At 39.2% G+C, this 21692-nt stretch overlaps 1 protein-coding gene and 1 long non-coding RNA gene across 4 annotated transcripts; both read right to left on the bottom strand.

The window, feature by feature from the left end:
• Nucleotides 1-7513: 7513 nt before the first annotated feature.
• On the bottom strand, nt 7514-9530 carry LOC136247612 (uncharacterized). Of its 2 annotated transcripts, none has more exons than XR_010697670.1 (6): nt 9268-9530; nt 8946-9219; nt 8600-8897; nt 8358-8540; nt 8214-8303; nt 7514-7815 (listed from the first exon to the last, which is right to left on the bottom strand). It is a non-coding gene; the product is annotated as an uncharacterized lncRNA (long non-coding RNA). The 2 variants fall into 2 exon arrangements; XR_010697669.1 differs by having other exon boundaries at nt 8942-9219.
• Nucleotides 9531-19118: 9588 nt separating this feature from the next.
• On the bottom strand, nt 19119-21415 carry LOC136246271 (uncharacterized). 2 transcript variants are annotated; one of them, XM_066037683.1, is made up of 8 exons: nt 20693-21415; nt 20540-20638; nt 20407-20484; nt 20012-20348; nt 19904-19964; nt 19762-19844; nt 19606-19703; nt 19119-19560 (listed from the first exon to the last, which is right to left on the bottom strand). In XM_066037683.1, exons 1-6 carry the CDS (start codon nt 20788-20790, stop codon nt 19813-19815), a joined length of 705 nt encoding a protein of 234 aa, XP_065893755.1. In that variant the 5' UTR covers nt 20791-21415; the 3' UTR covers nt 19119-19560; nt 19606-19703; nt 19762-19812. The 2 variants fall into 2 exon arrangements, with proteins under 2 accessions (XP_065893755.1, XP_065893756.1); XM_066037684.1 differs by having other exon boundaries at nt 20407-20493.
• Between the last annotated feature and the right edge of the window lie 277 nt (nt 21416-21692).

The following is a 21692-nucleotide window of genomic DNA, read 5'->3' on the forward strand; positions in this document are numbered from 1 at the left end:
GATATTCAAATCGCGAAAAATACAACCATAATGTATTCCAATCACTTGGAATCAAGAGACAATCAGTTTATGTGCATTACGTTCAGCATCTCGATTAGCCCACCAGCCTAAGACACTCCCTATGATGCCATCACAGCATAACACACACCTGCACTGGCCCAGACCACGCCTGAGCGAACAATTAGCAGAAATATTTACAAAAGGAGCACACTGCATGGTTCCTATTCAGAGATGAAAGCAATTTCATGATATTTAGCTAAATGTAAGCGGATGCGGATTGGTAACTCTGCTCCGTTCATCTACTCTATGCTGGACAGTTCCACCAACTTACCCTTTGAAATCACAGAAGTGCAAGAAGAAAAAGATCTTGGTATTTGGTGCACTGAAGACTTGAAACCATCTCTACAGTGTCGTAAGGCTGCAGCAAAAGCACTGCAAGTTCTTGGTTTGCTAAGAAGGTCCTTCAAACTTTTTTCTGTTGACTTGTTGACTTTTTTGTACAAAATGTATGTCAGACCTCACTTGGAGTATTGCATCCAGGTCTGGAGCCCTTACTTGGCGAAAGATATTGATCTCCTAGAGAAAGTACAGAGACGTGCCACCAAGTTATTACTTAGTTTATTTGATTTACCATACGAAACTCGTCTAGAGAGACTTGGTTTATATTCACTGTATTGTAGACATCAAAAGGGAGATCTAATTGAGACCTACAAGATATTGAATGGTTACTATGACATCAACCCTACCTCATTTTTCACTTTGAGTAATACGGATACCACCAGAGGTCACCACCGTAAACTCTTTAAATTTCGATCTCGGTTGCTAGTGAGGCATAGTTTTTTCACCAACAGAGTAGTTAATTTGTGGAATTCTCTTCCAGCAGATGTTATTTCTGCACCAACCGTGGCATTGTTTAAGAAGAATCTTGATGATTTATGGAGAACAACAAGATATGGGCACTCTCAAAGGCCTGCGGCCTAGCTTGACAGTCTTGTACTGCCAAGCAATTTTTGTCCATTAATAATGATAATAATAATAATGAGTATCTCCGCGATTTGAATTTCGATCACGTGAGTGCCTATTTCATGCATTGGATTGCTCTATGCGTTTACTGGGCGAGATAGCCATATTGTTAGGCGTTTATAAGCTTCGTATCCTTGCTGTTGGAGACTATCTCACTGATGTATCAACCATTCTGGTATTTGTTTGCAAACATCGCGTCGTTTTGGCCGAATTTCAACATATAGATGGCTCAGCCAGATGGCTAACAAGCTTCAATTATAACCATACTCCGCATGCAGGTACTTTACCTAATACTGGTCATTGCTGACCCACGGCGCAGTTGCTGCTCTGCTTGTCCTGTGTTCCAGAGGAAGAAACATTTTGTCTGTCGCCAAAAAGCTGCACAGATCGTGCTGCCACCAGAAACTGACCAATAAAATCAAACCACCAATAGTTTGAGATGATGATAGACTACTTGAACAATGTTGAGAGTGAATATCGTGGCATACGAAGAACCCTACGAATCGCTGCAACGAAAAATCACGTGATTTTAAGACATTTGTACCGTTTTCTACCAGAAGAAAGTGACAAACTTGGCTGCCACGCTGGTGTTATTTAAGTTACACTTAGCCTAACACATGACAATAGTTAGGTAGTTGATTGGAGGATATCGATTTTTCGCGTTGCGGACCCTACTTTAAGTAAGCTACGCCACCACACGCTACCTGCTTGCCACGCCGTCACTTTTATTCAGTAAGAATTATAAATGATTGGAATGGACTCCCATATGACTCAGTTAATGTTCATTCAACCAATTTGTTTAAGACACACCTAGATAGATTTTATTATGATTACCAGTATGATATTGTATAGTTATTTTTGTAGTAGTTTGATTGTATAGATCAGGTTTTTACAGGCTTTGCCTCCTTACCTGTACCCCCAATAATAATAATAATAATAACTTATGTCACGGAGAAATTTTAAGTAAGCAACCCCATACCTTATACGGGGAACTTTTAAGTACTTTTCAAAAGATCACGTGATCCATTAACCTAAGTGTAGACGTGTAAGACAAAATGGCGAATAGTCAGCTGTAGCATGGTGCCTTTGCGGCATCCGGAATATAGCTGAAAATTGGTATCACACTAATTCCTGACATCCAGTTGTGGTAAGCTATTAGTTATACACCTGTAATTTGTATCACCTAGTACCCAGGGGTGATTTTTTGAAAGGGGGGCTAAGCTGGACAGGGACATAGGTAATTAGCCAGACATCAGAAGATACCAAACCTTCTCACAAGGCCCTAGTTGTAAGATTCATGTAGTATCCATGGTAAAATTAGCTATTTGGAATAAAGGGCGGATACAGGGGGGTCAAAGGGGGCTTTTAACCCCCCTCCAAAAATTATTAGTATACCAAGATCGAGATACTCTAATAGAGCAGTCACTCTAATAAAGCAGTCACAGTATTAGAACAGTGTGTAGTGAGCTATTTAAGGATTTTTATGAACTTTACCAGCTATAAATGCGTGGTTGGTGAGGTGGGCAGCTATTGTCAGCTAGTTGTGACCTTTTTTGTTTGGTCTCACATTATCAAACCAGAAACAATGTAGTGCCTCAGTTAAATTTTGACCCCCACTTTCCATAAGTCTGGATCTGCCCCTGTTTGGAATAATGAGTGTGCAAACCAACCTAGGGGGTCTGGGGGCATTCCCCCCAGGAAATGTTTGAAAATTAGGCCCTCTAAAGGTGAATCTGAGAGTATTTTAGCAGTTTTTCAGTGGAAAATAATGGAAGTTTATTATTTTATCATTCAAATTTTACCTTTCCGTTAAATCAAGACTGATTGCAATATGCATTGAGTATAGCTATCATGCATTCCTTTTTACTTGTAGCTACCAAGCTTTTAGATATAGCTAGCTATATGCCATAATGCATCAGCTCCTCTTAGCATGCCTAAATCTGTGAAGCAGAAACATGTATAGCTAAGTAGTAGTGGTGTTGCATGAACGTCACAACTATGATGCATGCTCCTTAGCCTATTTGTTAGCCATAAAACCAATGAAGTGTACTGAAAATGGAATGCAATGAAGGGTACTAGTAGCTATTAGCTAGTCCACTGGCAATCCTTAGCAAAGTGCAACTATATTTGCATTTATGGACTTTCTGAATTTATTGTTGTGATAGTCAATTTATTAGATCTGCCAGATTATGAAGACTGAACTATAGGCTAGTTACAAATGCCAGCACCATAACTCACAGCATGGGGTCATATCAGAAGGTAACTGATACATATTTTATATTTAAAGCAAAGTGGGTGAATATGCTATAGCTGCCTTATGAGACTGCAAATTTCCAAAGACTACAGCTTGCTAAATGGCTGAATTGGTAGCTACATATTATACTGAAGCTGATAAATCTAACCAATTAAACCAACTAACACTTTTTGAATCATATAATTTATTTTAAATATAAAAACCACACTAATCACCTCTTATAGCCACACTGCTAATCATTTGAATAAAACAAAACCCACAATTACAACTTTTGTAACTGGAGATGCAACCTACAATCGAAACTTGTTTTTGAAGAACTTATAGGAAAAGGAAGCTATATTCTACTGGAACAGAGTTGAACAATAGGTATAGTTACATAGACATTATTTGTGTTGGTAGTGATGTATATAGTTCCTGAAATAATGATACACACAGAAGATATAGGGTTTTATTAGCTAAGTACTAAGGAAGGGGGGCTACAGCCACCTTAGCCCACCCACTCCCTAAATCCGCCCCTGGTACCCACAGTACAGAGGGAATTAGCTATATGGAGTTTCACTATTTATAATGGCCTTTGGCATTAGTTTTCTTGGCTTCGTGTTGGTTCTTTAGAATTACTTCAAAGTTGGGAAGGGAAACGGTGGGGCATTTTCCACTTCGATTTGTGAATCCCCACTCATTCCTCATCCTGCCCATACTGTGTTAGGGGGATAGGCATTATGGGAATAAAATTAATGTAGTTGTACATTTGATAATCATAATGGCCAATTCAAACCACGAGAAACCAATTAGTTATAGCAAGGTATCTCTCAGCTTGTTTAGTCCTGTATACCCTTAAATGCACCTATCAATGTAATGTCCGAATATCACAAGTATGGGCTGAGGGTATGAACCTTATACAAAATAATATTACAACATAAAAATGGTGGCAATAGTGGGGAACTTGCAATTGTACACAGGGGTATTGGGAGATGTGGTGATTATGCATGCACTGCAGCAAGTGAGAAGGTGAGGCATATACATCTACTTACAAGACAATGCAAATTCTGATAGTTTGTATCCACATCACAACTTTGGTCTGGTTTTGCTTAGTCACATCACTTGATCATACATGCTACCTTATCTAATGGTTCCATGTCATAAAAGCCACAAGTGAAATTCCTTTGGCTACTACAGTTGAAAACGTAGTGAAGACCCCACTAACATGGCTATTTTGTCAATTATGATGTCATTGTGGATAGAGGTTTACCGATATGGGTTTTTGCCATTTTCCGATATCCGATACTGATGTCACTTAAAGAAATTAAACCAATAACAGATGGTCGATCTGATATTTGCAAGGCACAGTTTTCAACAAATGTATTTAGCCAGCCATAGATAATACTACACCTATCTATGATCTACTGTAGCTCTTTTATGCTAAATGCAATCTATGGTCTATGTTTGTGGTGTCGCTTCCATTGTGTAACCCAGAAGCACCACAAATAATTATTTTATGCATGCTCCCATCAAGGCTTAAACGGATTACTTTGCATTACTTCACATTTTAATGGCTGGTAGAGAAGACAGATTCTGCCTTCCTTAGTTCTCCTGTGGCTTTTTCATCATCTCTAAAGTACTGGCTTTTACTATTTCATTTTAAACAATGGATAAGCACTTCAGCAAGGAAACAATCGCCTTTGTTTGTATGGCTTCTAGCTTTGTTCAGCACAGCCTCAATAAACAAGGAGCAATGACACTAAAAGTGCCACTGATTAAGTAAGAAGCCAATGTAATCCCACTGTGTGAATATTGCTAGCAATATCGATTCTTGTAGCACGTTTACCAATTACCGATATGGGCTAAAATTCCCATATTGGTGGCCAATCTGATTATCGGTACACCTCTAATTGTGGATATGGTCCATTAAGGGAAGGTGGAGGTTGTATTGTTAAAATTTAAGGGTGCCCAAGAGCAATACCAATGCAAGATTTGAAACATTCTTTGGATGCCAGCCAATACACTTGTATTACTAAAGCCTGGCTCAAAGTCAGAATATAGATCACATATACATGCAACTGTGTATATCCCTCCTAGTCATGAAGCTCAAGTTTTGCTACATGGGGGTTTATATTGTCGATATGTCTCAGTACATGTAGGCATGAAATTGTAATTTTATGTCAATATCACAATTACATAATAAAAATTTCCTGCTTAAAGCTTGTCATATTCCATTTTAACGTCTGTCTGGAAAAAATCACATAATTGGTATAATCATTATCTTTAAAGTAAATTGTCCACTGATCAATGTCTTTATTGTAGGAAACTAGTTCTCCTGTAAACCACTCTCAGTCATATTTTGCCTTTACTTTTCCTCCTATCTTGGGTTATTGTTAGGACTGGCACCCTTCTTTTTCTTGCCTGCTTTAAGTCATCTTCATCATTCAAAAAGTGTTGCTGCTTGTCTGGAGGACCATAGATAGCTGCAGTATCTCTTGGCTTCTTTTGCTTTATAATCGTTTCTTTTTAGCATCCTCTGATCTACCAATAGCATATAACATTAATCATTAAGCCATTAACTAATATATATTAACAGTATTGTAATGTTGCACACACAGAACAGTCAGTAGGGGTCCACAGGTGCTGACAATCTCCCTTGTTTCCTGACCTTTCTCCATGAATCCAAATCTTATTAATATTTTTCTTTCTACCTGTTTTTGTTATAACAGAATTTAATAACTTGTTTATCAGCACATGTTACATACAAGACTCTAATTACAGTGATAATTGTGTTGCAAATAAGTAAACAAATGTAATCGTATTTCTTGTACTTGTATGGTGTGCTTAGATAAGAATCAGTGTGCTGGTAATCCTGTGCATAGCTCAATTGGCATAGCTAACACAGACATTATTGTCCGAATGTGTGTCCCTCCTATTAATTTGTAAAAGTTTGTTAGCCGTATCATTATCATTACAGCTATGTCCCCATTACACAGCATTTAAACAACACTTAGAAGAAAAGCCATTCTGTATTCAATCCAGTCATTATGGAGAAATGGACAATTCACTGGGAAACCATAAATGCCACTGTGTGGCCAGAGCTACAGAATCAACACCTTGCACTGTTAGAAAATGGACAAAAAGGAGGACAAATGAAAGCATGTGAATGGCATGATGTGTGTGCATTGTACATACTACAGTATGCCAAAAGGCAACGGTCAGCATCTAACAGCGAGCTTGTATCCTTAGCCGCTCTGACTGAAGGCAGTCTGTCATTCCAAAATTCTGTTTTTAAAAATTCTGTATCAATCTATCCGAAACATTTATTGGCTGTTCTGAAGATACTGTTAGGTTTGTTACTACCATAAACAACGAACGATTAGCGTGGCTTAAGCAAATTTGACAAACAAAGGAAATTTGCCAAACTTTATTTGCCTATTAGTTATTTTTATACTGTTCAGTACTGGCCATATACAGTATGTTTGCCAAACATTTCCTGCTTTGCATGCTGATTCGCCAAAATTAAGTCACCATCATTTATGGTACCTAACTAGTGCTGCCCATAGTTGCTACTGTACATACCTACAATATTTTGCTAGGGTATATTAACACTTGCAAATATTTTACTGACCCTGTTGATAGTGCATTAATAAGCATAGAGGCTATTCTTCCAGCCAACTTAACCAATCTATTTATTTAATTCTTCATATGTTACCACTAATATTTATCAACAGACTTCAGTATTATCAAACACACTAGTATAAATTTTGGTTAGGGTCTGCTCAGTTATTCATTTCAACTCATGCTCGCCTTGAGCTCAGAAAAATTACCTTCGTAAGGACACTGAAAGTCATCATTTTGCTAAACAGGCAATACTAAAGTTATGGTTAAGGTTGACACAGATTAACATATTGCTATATAAAGACTTTTCATATTTCCAGTAGATTGGATAATGATTGTGTTCTTCATATCCAGTACAGCATCAATGATGGACTTCTGATACGGATAAAAGGAGAGAAGCGAAAAATATTCAACTAAAATTAAAACTTTACTGGCCTCGGCACCACACAGTTAAAAAAAGGTTCTTTATTAAACACCTCTTGGGGTGTTATATCTACAATTGTTGTCAGGCTCCCCCTTAGGGTGTCCCAGTACACCCTTAAAGGAGTTTCAGTAACACTCACCAACGGTGTTCCAATAAACTTTAAGGTGGTATACATAACACCCCTAGGTGTTTCAATAACGTCTTTAGCAGTGTTCAGTAGTCTTACAATTTTATTATGGTGATATTAAAAGTACAAGCATTGAAAACTGCTATACATAATGTATAAACTTCATTTCATAAGGGTTTATTGTTCTATATACATTTTCTCCAGATTGGAATAACAGTCTCCAGTTGCAACAGCTACTCATCTTTGAGATTAAACACTTAGTACTGGAATGGAACTAGTGATGGAAGACTCAGCTACCCTCATCTTCAGGATCGTGTCCAGTAATAACCAGAAATGGTTCTGACTGACAATTTGAAACTGCACAGAGTCTACATCGACATCACGTCACTGCAAATAAAATAATAAAAATATATAACATATAACAAGCATGACAATAGGTACATATTTCAAGGAACTATAGTCTTGGCTGTATACCGCACAATACAAAATTTTGGTGATTTTACTCGAGAAGGAATTTGGTGGATAATATATTGGCGAATAGTTGTGTCATATTGCATTTTTGGCGAATCAAAATCATTTTGCCAAATTAGCCAAAATTTTCTCCCACCGTACAGTAAGTAGTACTGGACTATTATTGATTTTGGATGCCAAGAAGCACTACAGCCTATCTAGAGTTGTGAATTTATATGCTAATACGTAATTAATGCTTCATGTAGTGAAACTATTAGAGGTTTTATATGTCAACCAAACATAACTTTGTGAATGTACACTACAGGTAAACATACCTCAAAATTCTTAAGTAAAACACTATCCTTGCAAACCATCTTGGATGTAACAGATGACAAATCAGCTTCCAAGTACACAATCAGTAACATCTGAGAAAAATAAGACCTTATTACATACATTCAGTATTCTTAATTGTTACTTACCATCTGGGTGGACAAAAATCATTAGCTACATTCACCAAGAAGTCCCAATAGCTTCTTAAATTATGGCCTGGTCTTACACTAAAATGTTGACATCAATTTTGTTCTCCACATAGGCCAGTTGATAAAAATGAAGTCCTTTATACTGTCGTCAATTGGAACAGTTGCTTTAACCTTGTTTTGTATCTATATACCAAAAGAAAACATAATTTTCAAACTATAACAAACTATTATGGTACACTTACCCAAGTACTTGAGTGCAAAGAGGGGAATTTTGATCAACGACCTCTGACAAAGTGGACATTCAGTGACTATTAAAGCAAGGCGTTCAGTAGGGTTAAATCCACTTATCTTCGAATTGTACAGTTCCTTTGCCACCCTCTTTTAATAGTCACCCTTCATGGACTGAATAGTGTCATCATACTCAGCCATCAGAAATTTCCAATCCATTGTTGTTGGACTCCATTCTCAAGTTTTTTAGTTGGTTCATTACTGATACTTTGATCAATTTGTTTGCTACACCCTCCTCTGAATTCTTAATTTCTAAAATAAACCAGTATATCAAGGTTTTACACTTAACAACATACTGACACAAGTCCACTGTCCATTGTCATCCAGGACCTAGCTGGGTGCCGCTTTTGAACCAGCTTCTGGCACACCACATTGTAAGCCTCTGACTTTGGATGTGCAATGATGCATGTTCTTGGCATCTGAGCTATCTCCTGTCTGCCCTGCCAGTTGTCAAACCAGTGGAAATGGCCTCTAATATTGTCACGAGAATGTATAAAGTTCTACTGAAGATACCAGTCTCATTACGCTGTTCAGAAGTGAACACTTCTAATCGTCGCCAGTTCTTTCTTCACAGCTATAGATCATGTATTATTCATGTCAAAGTTGCCAGGCCGTTACTCACCTTTTCCCACTCTGGGCGCCCAAGCACTGACAGCCGCTGCAGCCGGGTACAAATCGTCTTCCACATTCCCGCCGTCGATGCTGTTAAATTTTGGTGTACATTTCTTTACTATCGAAAGCTGCTCGCACGTTATCGTCTCAACTGCTTCTTTCGGTGGCCATATTACTGATATTGTGCACCTGGTCTCGCACCTGGTACACGCTATATAGTGCGCACTGCTGTTCAAAAGCTGGGCATTCGATGGAATACAATTGGATCGTCAAGTCATCACTTATTTCTTGGTATATTTTGACGTTCTGGAAGGTATGCGTGCATATGAAGAAGTTTTGCTCAAAAACGGAACTTTCAGGCCAGCTGACATGACTAATTAGGTGATTTGTCCAATCAAGATCAAAGCAATTAAGCCGCTGTAATTGATTCAACTTGCTATATTTCATTTATTAAAGGCTTTACTGTTGCTGGTTTTTCATTTTATAGGTTTTGGGACATCTCTACTGCACTGAGCGTCAAAGATTGGCTATTCTTCCATAGTGCCAGTTCATGACAGATGTATTGGTGTACTAGAACTTTTGCACACATACAGTGTTTCATTAATAAAATAGTTTTAAAGCACTGGATTAAGTGTGGGAAGTTATTTATAGTTAAAGATTGGCCGTGCGTTGCTTGTCAAACCTAACTCGACGAACTCCGTGCCACAACACAGCTTTAATCTCGCTCCGAATTGCCCGCATATTTTACCTCCGACTTTAGCATCGTTTTGACGAGATATACTTTACGCTGGAAGTGCTCACTATGGCTTGTTAGAAACGCTCAAGAATAGGCTACCAGAATCTAGCAGCGAATCCTGAAAAATCCAAACATGTCACGAGATATGATCGAATCTATAAGAATAGTGAAAATGCCCCATAGGAAATGTATTGAAACCAATTGTGTTCCTGTATTGTCAAAATGACGAGCGTGTTTTTTGTGTACCGAGCTTCATTTAGTATCATTCTGTTCACCATGAGTTGCTCTTTCTCATGCTACTTGCGAATCTGAAATACGTATTTGGAGTGAAAAGATACGTGAGTATAAAGTGTCTGTACAATAGAATTTATCCACTTTATAGTGAACAAATCGGTGAGGCTGGAGCAAAAACGTAGCAAATTTCCGCAAACTTCCTGATATGTATATAAATGCCAACACACGGGCCTAGGACTGCAGGGAGTGTAGCTCAGTATCCGCTTGAATTGTTCATTGGCCTTGTCACAATCAGCTTTCATTAGTGAACATGTGTTGACATCTATTAGTTCTTGCAATTTTAAAGGTCGGATCAAGTGTATGAAAAATCTTGATAGCTAAGCTTGATGTATAAATCGGACTCACAAACTGGCGTTTTGAATCACGTCACAGTGTATGATGATGACCACAAGGCTACCCGCCGGCATCACAAAGGAAAATTTCCTTCCATTTTGAACATGATATGGAGTCTCTTAATGATATTATTACATGACCAGCTGACGACTGGAGTGATTGAAAAGATGTTGGATTATGAAGTAGCATTTAATGTGTAGCCTTGTATCAACACTGACATTACCATGCTTATATAATGGATTGCAATCCTATGGCTGACAAAGTAGTACGGCACACAGAATTATTTACTTTATCAACTGCACGTACATTCCTCTGCCTTTTGCACAGTGCACAATTTATATTTTAGATGTCTATAATTGTACGGAATTGAATTATTATTAATGCATACTAAAATCAAATATACAGAATGTACAAACACTATTAGTACTTGTAAAAGCAGTTATTGACATGTACAATCTAGCAAGCTACAGTACGTTGATGGATTGAGTGTGGATATAGTATTGCTGATCTGTTCGTCTGCATGCTGAGCTCAGTGTAACATTGTTTGGGCTTCACTGTTGCACTTAACTAAATCAGCAACACTGCATGAGCTTATAATCCTATAGCATCACTGTATGGTGTGTAGACTCATTCCTACATTAAAAGAAATTCATTTCAAATGTATCAGTATAGAGTGTACAATAACACCTTTAATACACCCCAAAGGTGCTTCACTACACCTATTACAATCCAATAACATTATAGGCGTAATATAACACCCCTGGGTGTATATGTACACTTTTAAAGGTGTAGGTGTTCCATAAACACCTTTGTCAGGGTGTAACTGAACACCTCCGTTTTAACAGTGCATCCAAAGAATCATTACTGTGATGGGAGCTCTGAGAACTAAGTGTTGGTGCTGGGCATTCAGGTGCTGGGACTCTCTTCTACAGGCACCTATGCACACAACACAGTATTATTTAATTTTGTATGAAGATTCATGAGGTATAAGACTCACCAGTGAATGTCCAGTTCTTTTGGGGTTACGTTGTAATAATTCTGAGCAACTGCTGCAAAGAGGCCTTCCTTCAGGACTGCAGTCATAGCATAGAAAATCTGCAGCCTCATTACAGCACACTTCATAATCCATGTGGTTGAACCGCCAAAGTCACATGATCAAAATCAAGTGGTTAAGGGCCGCTAAAATCACGTGATACTGGCTAAGGCAGCGAGTGATCATAGAGGGTGTGCGCGATGGTACCACAATTGATTTGGAGCAGCCCAGTAATAAGCTAATAAATACGGTACTGTAGTAGTGAATTCATGGGAAAGATTTCGTGACAGTGGGAGGCAGACACGTCACAACTACGGATAACTAAGATCACGTGACGCAATGACTTAAAATTCTCCCGTAAAGATGACGGAGATGATTACTTAGAGTTGAAGACGGAACACATTACTTAAAGTTACTCCGTAAGTATGATGGCGCTGGTTACTTAAAATTTTCCCGTAAAGGGTATGGTAATTTTTGCGTTTTAAGTAAATATTTCTGCAAGACCAGTGTGTTGCGTTCTAAGCCTGCATTAACAGTTACCCCGGGGGAAAAAAATTTATTAATTAATTAAAAAAAAAAACAGTTGATGCCTCAATGGTTTTGTCTTGCTTACGAGCATTTCCAAAGGGCACCAGCCCTGGAGCTTCCAAACTCCGTGCTCAACATTTGTTGGATGTGATTACTGGGTCCACTGCTCCTGCCGCTCATGATTGTCTTCTTTCTCTAACCTGTCTGATGAACCATTTACTTTCTGGAAAAGCTCCTTCTTGTCTTTCTCCTTGGTTGTGTGGGGCTCCTTTGACTGCTTTGCTAAAGAAAGGTGGAGGGGTCCGCCTAATTGTTGTGGGTGAAGTAATTAGGCGCCTAGCAAGTCGATTATGTTGTCTTGCTGTTCTTCCTTCTCTCCCTGGTGTTTTTATCCCCTACGGTCAAGTGGGGGTTGGAATTCCTGGGGGGTTGGAGACTGCTATCCACGTTACTCGTTATTACATTTACCAACATGCTTCTGACTCTTCCTTAGCTCTGTTAAAAATAGACATGAAGAATGCTTTCAACGAATGTAGTCGTACTGCTTTTTTCGAACGAGTTGTTGAAGATTTTCCAGAGATTTCTGCTTGGGTTAAGTGGTGCTACTCACAACCTGCTGAGCTTCGTTTTGGTTCTAGACATATCATGGTCTCATCTGGTGTACAACAAGGTGATCTTTGGGCGCTTTGCTTTTTTCTTTAGTTTTATTGCAGTTTATTGATTTTGTCAAGCTTCATGATTTAGTCAAAGTACATCTGTGGTATTTAGATGATGGGACATTTATTGGTTGAAAATCTTCCTTACTGAAGCTTTTAGATTCTTTCTCAATTCATGGTCCCCGATTTGGTCTTCATTTAAATCTGTCCAAGTGCGAACTATTCTGGCCTTCTGGAGACTCTTTCCCTGAACTTCCCACCAGTATCAACCGAGCTGGTGAAGGTTTGGAGCTTTTAGGATCTCCTATTTGGGGAACTGACAACTTTTTCGATCAGTTCTTGTCGTCTCATTTAGCCAAGGTTATAGCTGCTCAAGACAGCATTGCAATTTTAGAAGACCCTCAAGTCGAGTTTCATTTACTACGCAGCTGTCTTGGAAGCTGCAAGATCATTCATCTTTTGCACACAGTGCCATTCTGTATATGTGACCTGATCTTGGAAAACCTACCTTTTTGGCACATTGGTCAATTTTCTGTTTTATAGTTTAAATTAGGTACTAGGTGCTCATCTATCTTGTGTTAAAATTTCAGCTTAATATCTTGAAGCATTACTGAGATATGGCCAATTTTCTGTCCTGTACATTACAAACTAACTTTTATGGTAATGTATTGAATTCTGTGAGTGATTAAGGGTGACAAACGGTGACAAATCACTTTGTTTACCAATAATTCCATTGTTACCATCTAAAATATTTTAAAATACATTTCTGATAGATTAATGAAGTAGTATTGGTACTTTTCTGCAATTAAATGCCATGTGTCATTGTCTAAGACTAAGTTTTAGCCATTCCAACAGCTGAACAAATCACCCAATTTGTAAGTTAATTGTTATCCCACGCATGTGAAAATTACTACATGGTCTGATATAATCATCCATATCTACTAGGAAAAAGACGCTATGGGTGTGAAACTTCACAGCAAGAAGGTTTAATAGTTGCTTTATCCAAATGTGTAAAAAAATTAATTTAAAAGAAAGTGTTGAAATTTTCATTTGAGTTTTCCCAAAAAGTTTGCTTGTGCCCAAAAGGTAGGTTTTCCAAGATACGGTCACATATTGTGCTCCTTTTTAGAACAGTTTGATTCTATTCTTAAAACTTGCTTAAGTCGCATAATACAATGTAGTCTTCCTAATGATTCTTGGTGCCAAACCACTTTACCATTTCGCTTGGGGGGTCTGGGCTTGCGTTCATCCTTTTCTTCTGCTGCTGCGGCCTTTTTGGGTTCATGTAATAGTGTTCGTCTCTTGACTTCTCATCTTCTATCCCAGGACTGTCATAATCTAGTGGTTTCAAATGAAGAATATGCTGTTACTACCTTTTGAAAGGTTTACATCTGATATCTTTATTCCCTCTGCTACCCAGCAGGACTTACAGGCTCTGTTAGATCAAAATCAGTAGTATGACCAACTATTTGCTTCTTCCAACATCCGAAACCGTGCTCGACTTACTGCTCTCTCTCACTCATCTGGTACTAGCAGTGGATGGCTCAAAGCTATTCCTCAGTCTCCCTTGCTCTGGCTATTCCTGGTCCTGAGTTTGTTGTTGGCATTCATTTGTGGCTCGGAATTCCACTATTTCCACTTTCCCCATTATGTGAAGTGTTAGTAATAATAATAATAATAATGTGTGTGTCTTGCTTCCATTGACCAATTTGGTGACCATCTTCTGGAATGTTCCCATGGTCCTATGAGAATTCGTCGCCATGATGCTCTAGTTGACATTGTTTGTCATGCTTTGTCCCAGAGTCACTCAGGAGTTTTGAAGGAACAACGTGTTTCTTATGAAGATAATTCTCGCCCAGGTGATGTGTACCACCCTGATTTTAGTAATTGTTACCTTGTAGTCTATCGTTGTACCATTTATTTGCTGTACTGCTTTTAATTTAATTGTGTTAATTTACTGTATATACTATTACTTTGTCACTTATTTTACTCGATAATGTTGTTATCAACATAGTTGTATTCAATTTTTGCTGAACTGTGTATCAGTTCTTAAGAATTTTTTTTCACTGTGGCATCAATCTATGTAGCAAGGTTAACTTAGACATCGATTGCGGTATAGCTACGTACATATAGTGGAGACTGAGGGACAACTAAGTTTATTACAATATTATAATTAGTACCTAGACATTGCTGTCACACTGCGGCTACTAGTTTTTATGTTAGGCCAGGCCAAATTGATTGACAGTTTATCGTCCGGGATATTTGAAAAAGTCATGCGGGCGGGAGGTCATTTTTCATATTTCATAATTTTTTAACATGGAAAAACATTCAAAAAGTAGCCTTCACACATTTGCTAGCTACTTTAACAATGATTGCAAGCTTATTTGATTACGTCACTGTTAATATTTAGCTATTCGTTTATGCAATCTCTCTTTAGAAATCCATTTATTGAAGGTTCTAACGAGTCCAGGCTGGGGATAATCGTCACGTTTGTTGCACACACCATGTTTTAATATACAAAAACGAGTTCGGAAGCGTAAGCAATGACTATCACGTGAGAAATAATGGATTATGAAATTATTGTTCTATTCCTAAAAACCCATGCGGGCGGTGACGATAAACTGTGAATTAATTTGGTCTGGCCTTATAGCTTTGCAGACCTGATAGCTATATAGATTTAGAGCTGAATGTAGTCTATAGAACTTCCCTTATAGATCTAGCCGTTCCAGGACGCCCATGGCCACTAAGTAGCTAATACTATAGTTGATGCGTTGGGGGACACGTGTGTCTGCTCTGCTGCGTTCCGGAGAATAATGCCACGGAATATGCCATTCCGTTCCGTGCCGTTCCGTGGAATAATGCAGACCTTATTTTGATGTGTCTGTTCGTGGCACTACCCAGCCTTCTCACATTTCTTTTTCTTCTTCTTGTGCTGGGATAGCTGCTGCAGCTGGTGAGTTAGCCAAGGACCAGAGACACCAAGATGCTGTAGAGGAGGCGGGGTGTGACTTTGTCCAACTTGTTGTAGAAACTTTTGGTGTTTGGTCACCATTTTCGCTTCAAACCCTTCGTACCATCGCTGAACGCACCACAGCATACCCTTACGTAATATTAAGCTCAAAAGCATCCAGACTTCCTACTGTAGTTGTTGCTCTCTCTCTTCGACTTTAGGGCACGCATCTAGTAGTTGCCGCGAGTAGTCGACTTTAGGGGATACGTCCAGTAGTTGCCACGAGTAGTAGACTTTGGGGAAGCGTCTAGTAGTGTTATCGTTAGGGTTTGAGTTCAGCTTTGGTTTCTTCTTCACCTTTAGGGTTAGGTTCTTCTTACTATATACAGCTTATTTCGTTAGTCACATTTATAAGATACAAAAGAAGGGAATCAAGGGAGCTAGCAGCGGTAGTATAATCGGTAGAACACTGGACCATCACACTGAGATCCTGGGTTCGATCCCCCTTCAATATTGCACTTTTTTCGCCTTTTTAGTTCACCGTTTTTTGTCTAAGTTCTGTAGGGTTATGAAATAGGGTGAAAAGAGTGATACCCACAGCCAGAAGTGTTGCGTCAACCAAACAGGCTCGTAAACATTTGTTACAACAACTTTCAGTTTCTTTATGGATGAACAATGCCCGTATGATTTTATGGTACTGGGCTTTGCAGTGTGAGGACTCTGATTTTCCTTTCCCCAAACCGCTGTTGTAATTAATTGTGTTTGTAGTTTAGTTGTAGAGTAATTTGTATTGTAGCTGTATTTTGTGCTTTTTCCCTTTATATAACACCAGTTACTTAAAGAAAAAAATTCTGTGTGAACGTCATTGGCATGCACTAATTGGCTAGCGCCGAACCTTGGCGCTAGAAATTTAGTATCTGTATTTCACCTTATGCGAAGGGGCGGGCGGCTCCAGACTAGGTGCGCCTCTGGTGTCCAAAAACGATATGCTGTTTTTTTGTTTTTTTTTAAACGATATGCTGTGGTACGTAGAGTCAAGTATCGATTAACGGACAGTACGATGTTGCTACTCACTTCCTAGAAATCTTGCAGCTTAGATTATTGTACCAAAAAGTAGGCTACATCAAGCAGTTATTATCCTCCAATTATCAGCTTGGGAGAGACTATAATCAGCTATGCATGATTAATGACTTGAAAGTTGTAAGTAATAGTATGTTCGGTCCATACTATGGCATGCCATCTGTTTTATTTATTTTTTTTTTTTTACCCGGGCTTGATGGACTGCCCTTGCCTACCACCCCCAGCACATAAATGGCCTGTGCTGGACAAACCGGGACTTTCTTAGTCCACGGCAAACTGAGACTCTGCCCGAATCAGCTCCACAATTGGGGGAGTCTTAACATAGTGACCGATGGATGAGCGGGCTCCGCGGATGCATTGTATGGAGGACCGCAAGAGAGAAAAAGATAGACAGCACCTTAACCACCCCATGACAACAGAGTAATCATCGCCCCACTTGTTTGAAAGTTGATGAGCCAAGCGTTGATAAAAAACAGAAGCCTCATGAGCCAGACCACCAGAGGCAGACATTACCGGGGGGGGTAAAAGAGGCATGCTCCTCCTCACGAATTCTCTGAGCATACGCACGTTTCTTAATGTTCTCGTGCCTCCGATAACAGGAGGCCAGTGATGAGGACGCATTAGAAGCAGCCAGAGGGTTGAACACCCGCACATCCACAAAACATCTTTCACTTCTTCCACCCCAAAAACCATTCATGGCGATGTCAAGACGGGAACCATCTTGGATATTGGCAGAAGCAGGGTAGTCCTGCTGTGAAACCGGCTGGAGCTCTGTCAGTTTCAAAAATACGTGTTTAGAACGTCACGTTCTAAGCTTAAAACGTCATGTTCTAGCTAACAACGTCACGTTCTAAGCTTACACAACGTCACGTTCTAGGCTTCAGTACAACGTTTCCAAGATTGCTAGTTTCATGAGCTGTGGCTGACGATTATGTGTTTGGGATTTACGCCAGGTCGTGTTTTCCTAAGTAGTTAACTATAATATCTCTGGAAAGATGGAGAAGTTTTTTTCAGGAAGTAGCTGCAATGGTTACTTCAGCGGAAAGACATTATGGTGTCTGTAATGCAAATTATTGTGATCAGATGATTGAAAAATTAGAACTATCAATTTAGTCATGTCAGTCAACTGCAAATGGTCTGTCTTCTATAGCAGATGGTAGCATTGCAGAATACCAGCAGTATGTTGATCAGCTGATAGAGTTGTTGCGATCATTACTAAATGAATGGAAAGAGTATTAGATTCAAATACCCATCATTCTGCGTACCATGTACCTGTCCAGCACACACACAGACGTGGTCGACCGAAATTTGATGTTGACCAAGCCCAACTTGAGTACCTGGTTTCACTATCTTTCAATTGGAATGACATTGCTTTATACTTTTGGGTATATCCAGCACAACACTTTACAGGTAAATTAGCATTATTATTATTATTATAAACATAATAATGGGAATGTGTGCAGGGGTGGATCCAGAGTTTGGAAAGAGGGGGGGCACCTTTCTGAAAAACAGTTGAAGACCAAAAAAACTTGCTGAAAACCAGTTGAAGACCAAAAAAAAAAAAAGGGTCACGACAATAATAGCTAGTTATCCTTACCAACTATATCACGTCTGTTATGTAAAATAAAATCCTATTTATAGCTTCATAGGTAAGCTACACTGCCTCATGAACATTGTGACTGCTTTATTAGAGTAATTGACTGCTCTATTAGAGTATCTCGATCTTGTATGCAATTTCTTGAAGGGGGGGGGGGGGGGGGGGGGGGGAATTTGCCCCAAATGCCCCATCCTGGATCCGCCATTGGTGTGCTCTGGAAACCAGTGCCTATTTGTATAAGGTTTACTAGAAGAGCTCGCGAGTTGGGATCTGAGGCCTACAAAAGTGCCGGAGTTGTAACAACCATAGATAATAGAGACTTCTCTGTGACAACTGAGCGCGCAAACTGGTAATCCATCTGCGCCTCGTTACATACCGCCTTTTCTATCTCTTGCCAAATATTAGTATTCACCGACATCTTCAGTGCCACTACAACTCCCGTAAACTAATGTGCACAAGCAGGTCCAACAGTTCGCGGACCGCATTATAGTGTTTGTGCAATCTGAGCGCGAGCCCAACTGGATACGGACTATAATACAGAGTGAAGCACAGTGCATTTAGGAAACTGATTGATCTTCGTGCAAAGTGCTGTATGCAACCTATCACGAGTACCTATCCACAGCTATATAACTAGTTACAGCTGGCTACCTCATCCAATCCTTTTCATAATAGCTACAATCATTATACTGTAGAGTACAAACCTACACACAAAAAATGTCTAGTCTAAAATCTATGCTTAAACATCAGACTCAACTCCATCCTCTATGTAGTCATTATCTCCACATCCACTGCTGCTTTCTGTAGTCAGTGATTGGGGGGCATTAGTAATCATCCACGTCTTAGCCTTAGGTGGTGGTGCCCTTTCAACTATCTCACCTTCTTGGCGATTTTTAGCAAGGCTTTCTTTTCTCCCTTTGTCAAGATGATCCATCAGTTTATTAAAGTCATCTGACCTCCATGATTGTCGATGACGTACAAACCCACCTTCGTCATCGCTTTCCTCTTCGGTCATCATTTCAGCAGTGACATACTTCCATAGCTTCTTTATTCGGGATGACCTACTGTTTTTCACAACTTTGTTGCGGCGGTCATATATCTAAAAAAACTTGATGCTTGGTAACAATGAATCAAAATGTTGTACCCTTTGTTGACGAGATCTAATTCTTGTCTTTTTCATCGTTTCTATTGACTTGTCCTTTTCTTTGCTCTGGAGTGTCTTTTTGTATGTTTTACATCCATCTAAAATTAATAGATTATAAAATTTAAGAAGTAGCTAACATAATGGAGCTCCACACACGTCTTATTTGTTGTATTGGATAGTCCTTGTGTAGCTCTTTTATCATGATGCTTACAATCCTGTTGTTATGCTCACCATCAATCCTAATAAGTTTATAAGATATAAATGAAGCTGTATGACTATAGCTATTTATACAGCATACCTTTCATGGCAATGAAACTGATTTGTTCATCAAAGTTGGAATGCAGGACTCGTATCTTATACTAAATAATGTATGTTAGATATACTAGTATATATTCATATAAAATACCTGTAAATCTGGTGGAGTTCTTTTACATCTTCCTGCTCCACTACAACTTCTTGTCCCTGATGATGATGATGACCCATGATACAATGATTGATGCGATCCAGATGAGCTTTGTTGCCTTTCTTCTATGTTAGCCACTTTTTTCTCAATGGTTATCATCCGTCTGTCCAGTTCTTGAAAAGCCGATTCCATGCTTCTTTCAATTTGCTGAAAAAGCTGGCAGACTGAAGACTCAATGGCTTGGCCTTGGTGTGAAAATGTGCCTGAGTAATTCGACAATTCACCCGGTCCCCATGATTGCCTTGTCCATGACTCGCCAACATCACCACATTCATTAAAGCTGTTATTTTTTCAATGCAGATACATGTAAAGAAACCACCTTACGGTAACAAACTAACCTATGATCCATCTCGTAGGTGTCAGCAAGGTGACGGCTGTCAGAGATACTGCTGACATTTTGACTCTCGGGATTACTCCTTCAAGGCCTGGACATGCAGTTAGAAATAATGCTAGCTAATTGTGTGTACTCACATAGTGCAAAGAGGTTCTCTTCCATATCTTTTAGGAGTTGACGTAGAAAAAAAGGAAGTGGTATTGCTTCGCGGCAAAGGTAGACTATCGTCCATAACACTGTTCAAAAAAAGGCGACAAAAATGAAAATTTGGCTCAGTGCACTTCACTAACCTTAAAACTTCCGTAGCAGAAACCCTGCTGCCCCTTTTGGTGGCGCTGAACAGGTGCTGGAGTTGAGCTCCTCTGTGGTACATTAGATTTAGAACCATGGCTAGAAAGAAACATCATGTCAATTCGCGCGCAGCATAAACTATTATAGTCTCGCGGCGCCCTACCCCCCAAAAGGGTTACCATTATTCCACGGAACGGAATAGCACATTCCGTGGCATTATTCTCCGGAACGGAACGCCTAAAGTGCCTAGATATATCCTCTAAATCACTTTCAAACACTGTACTATGTTACTTTTGTGACAAACAAAACGAGCCGGCTGTTTCTTGTAGCTGATAACTAGCCTTTCGGCTATAATTATGCCTCGAATTATGCTAATGTAGGATTTTATCACGTGACCTGCAGCTGTCATCAGGTTACAACACGAGGGAACAGATGAGTTGGTGACGAATGCAAAGAAGTCCTTTTGTGGTGAATTCAGTCTTTGCTGTAGTTATAGAAACGGTGCTTATAGCAGGAAGAACCAGAATGGAAGGCAATTCCGACGGCAGAACCAGAGTGGAAAACAACCTGGACGGCAGAACCAGTGTGGTAGCTAGACCAGAGCTAAGAAGGACTGAGAATTACATTTTAGGTACTATAGCAGATCTCCGTGATTTTGATGAGAGATTCAGAGTTTTATAAACAAAGGCCACTCAGTTGAAAACTGAACTTTTGGCTTGATTTATGAAAGAGAAATTTAGTACTGTTGTTAGCTAGTCAGGTTCACTATGTCAAAAAATACACTTTCGCTCAAAGTTTATGGAGATTAGCAAACCTATACATTTTTGGAAAGCTTAGAGCATGAGGAATCTGAAAATCAATGTTTACATTTGCACAGATTCCTGCAAGGTCAGCATTTTTTAATTTCAAAGTGACAGCTAATAAAATAAGAAAATTCTAATATATCAAGTTAAATTTGACATAAAAGTTTAATAAATGAACTCAACAAATTCTCTGGTG

Source organism: Dysidea avara, chromosome 2 (genome assembly GCF_963678975.1).
Source record: "Dysidea avara chromosome 2, odDysAvar1.4, whole genome shotgun sequence".
Classification (NCBI taxonomy): Eukaryota; Metazoa; Porifera; class Demospongiae; order Dictyoceratida; family Dysideidae; genus Dysidea; species Dysidea avara.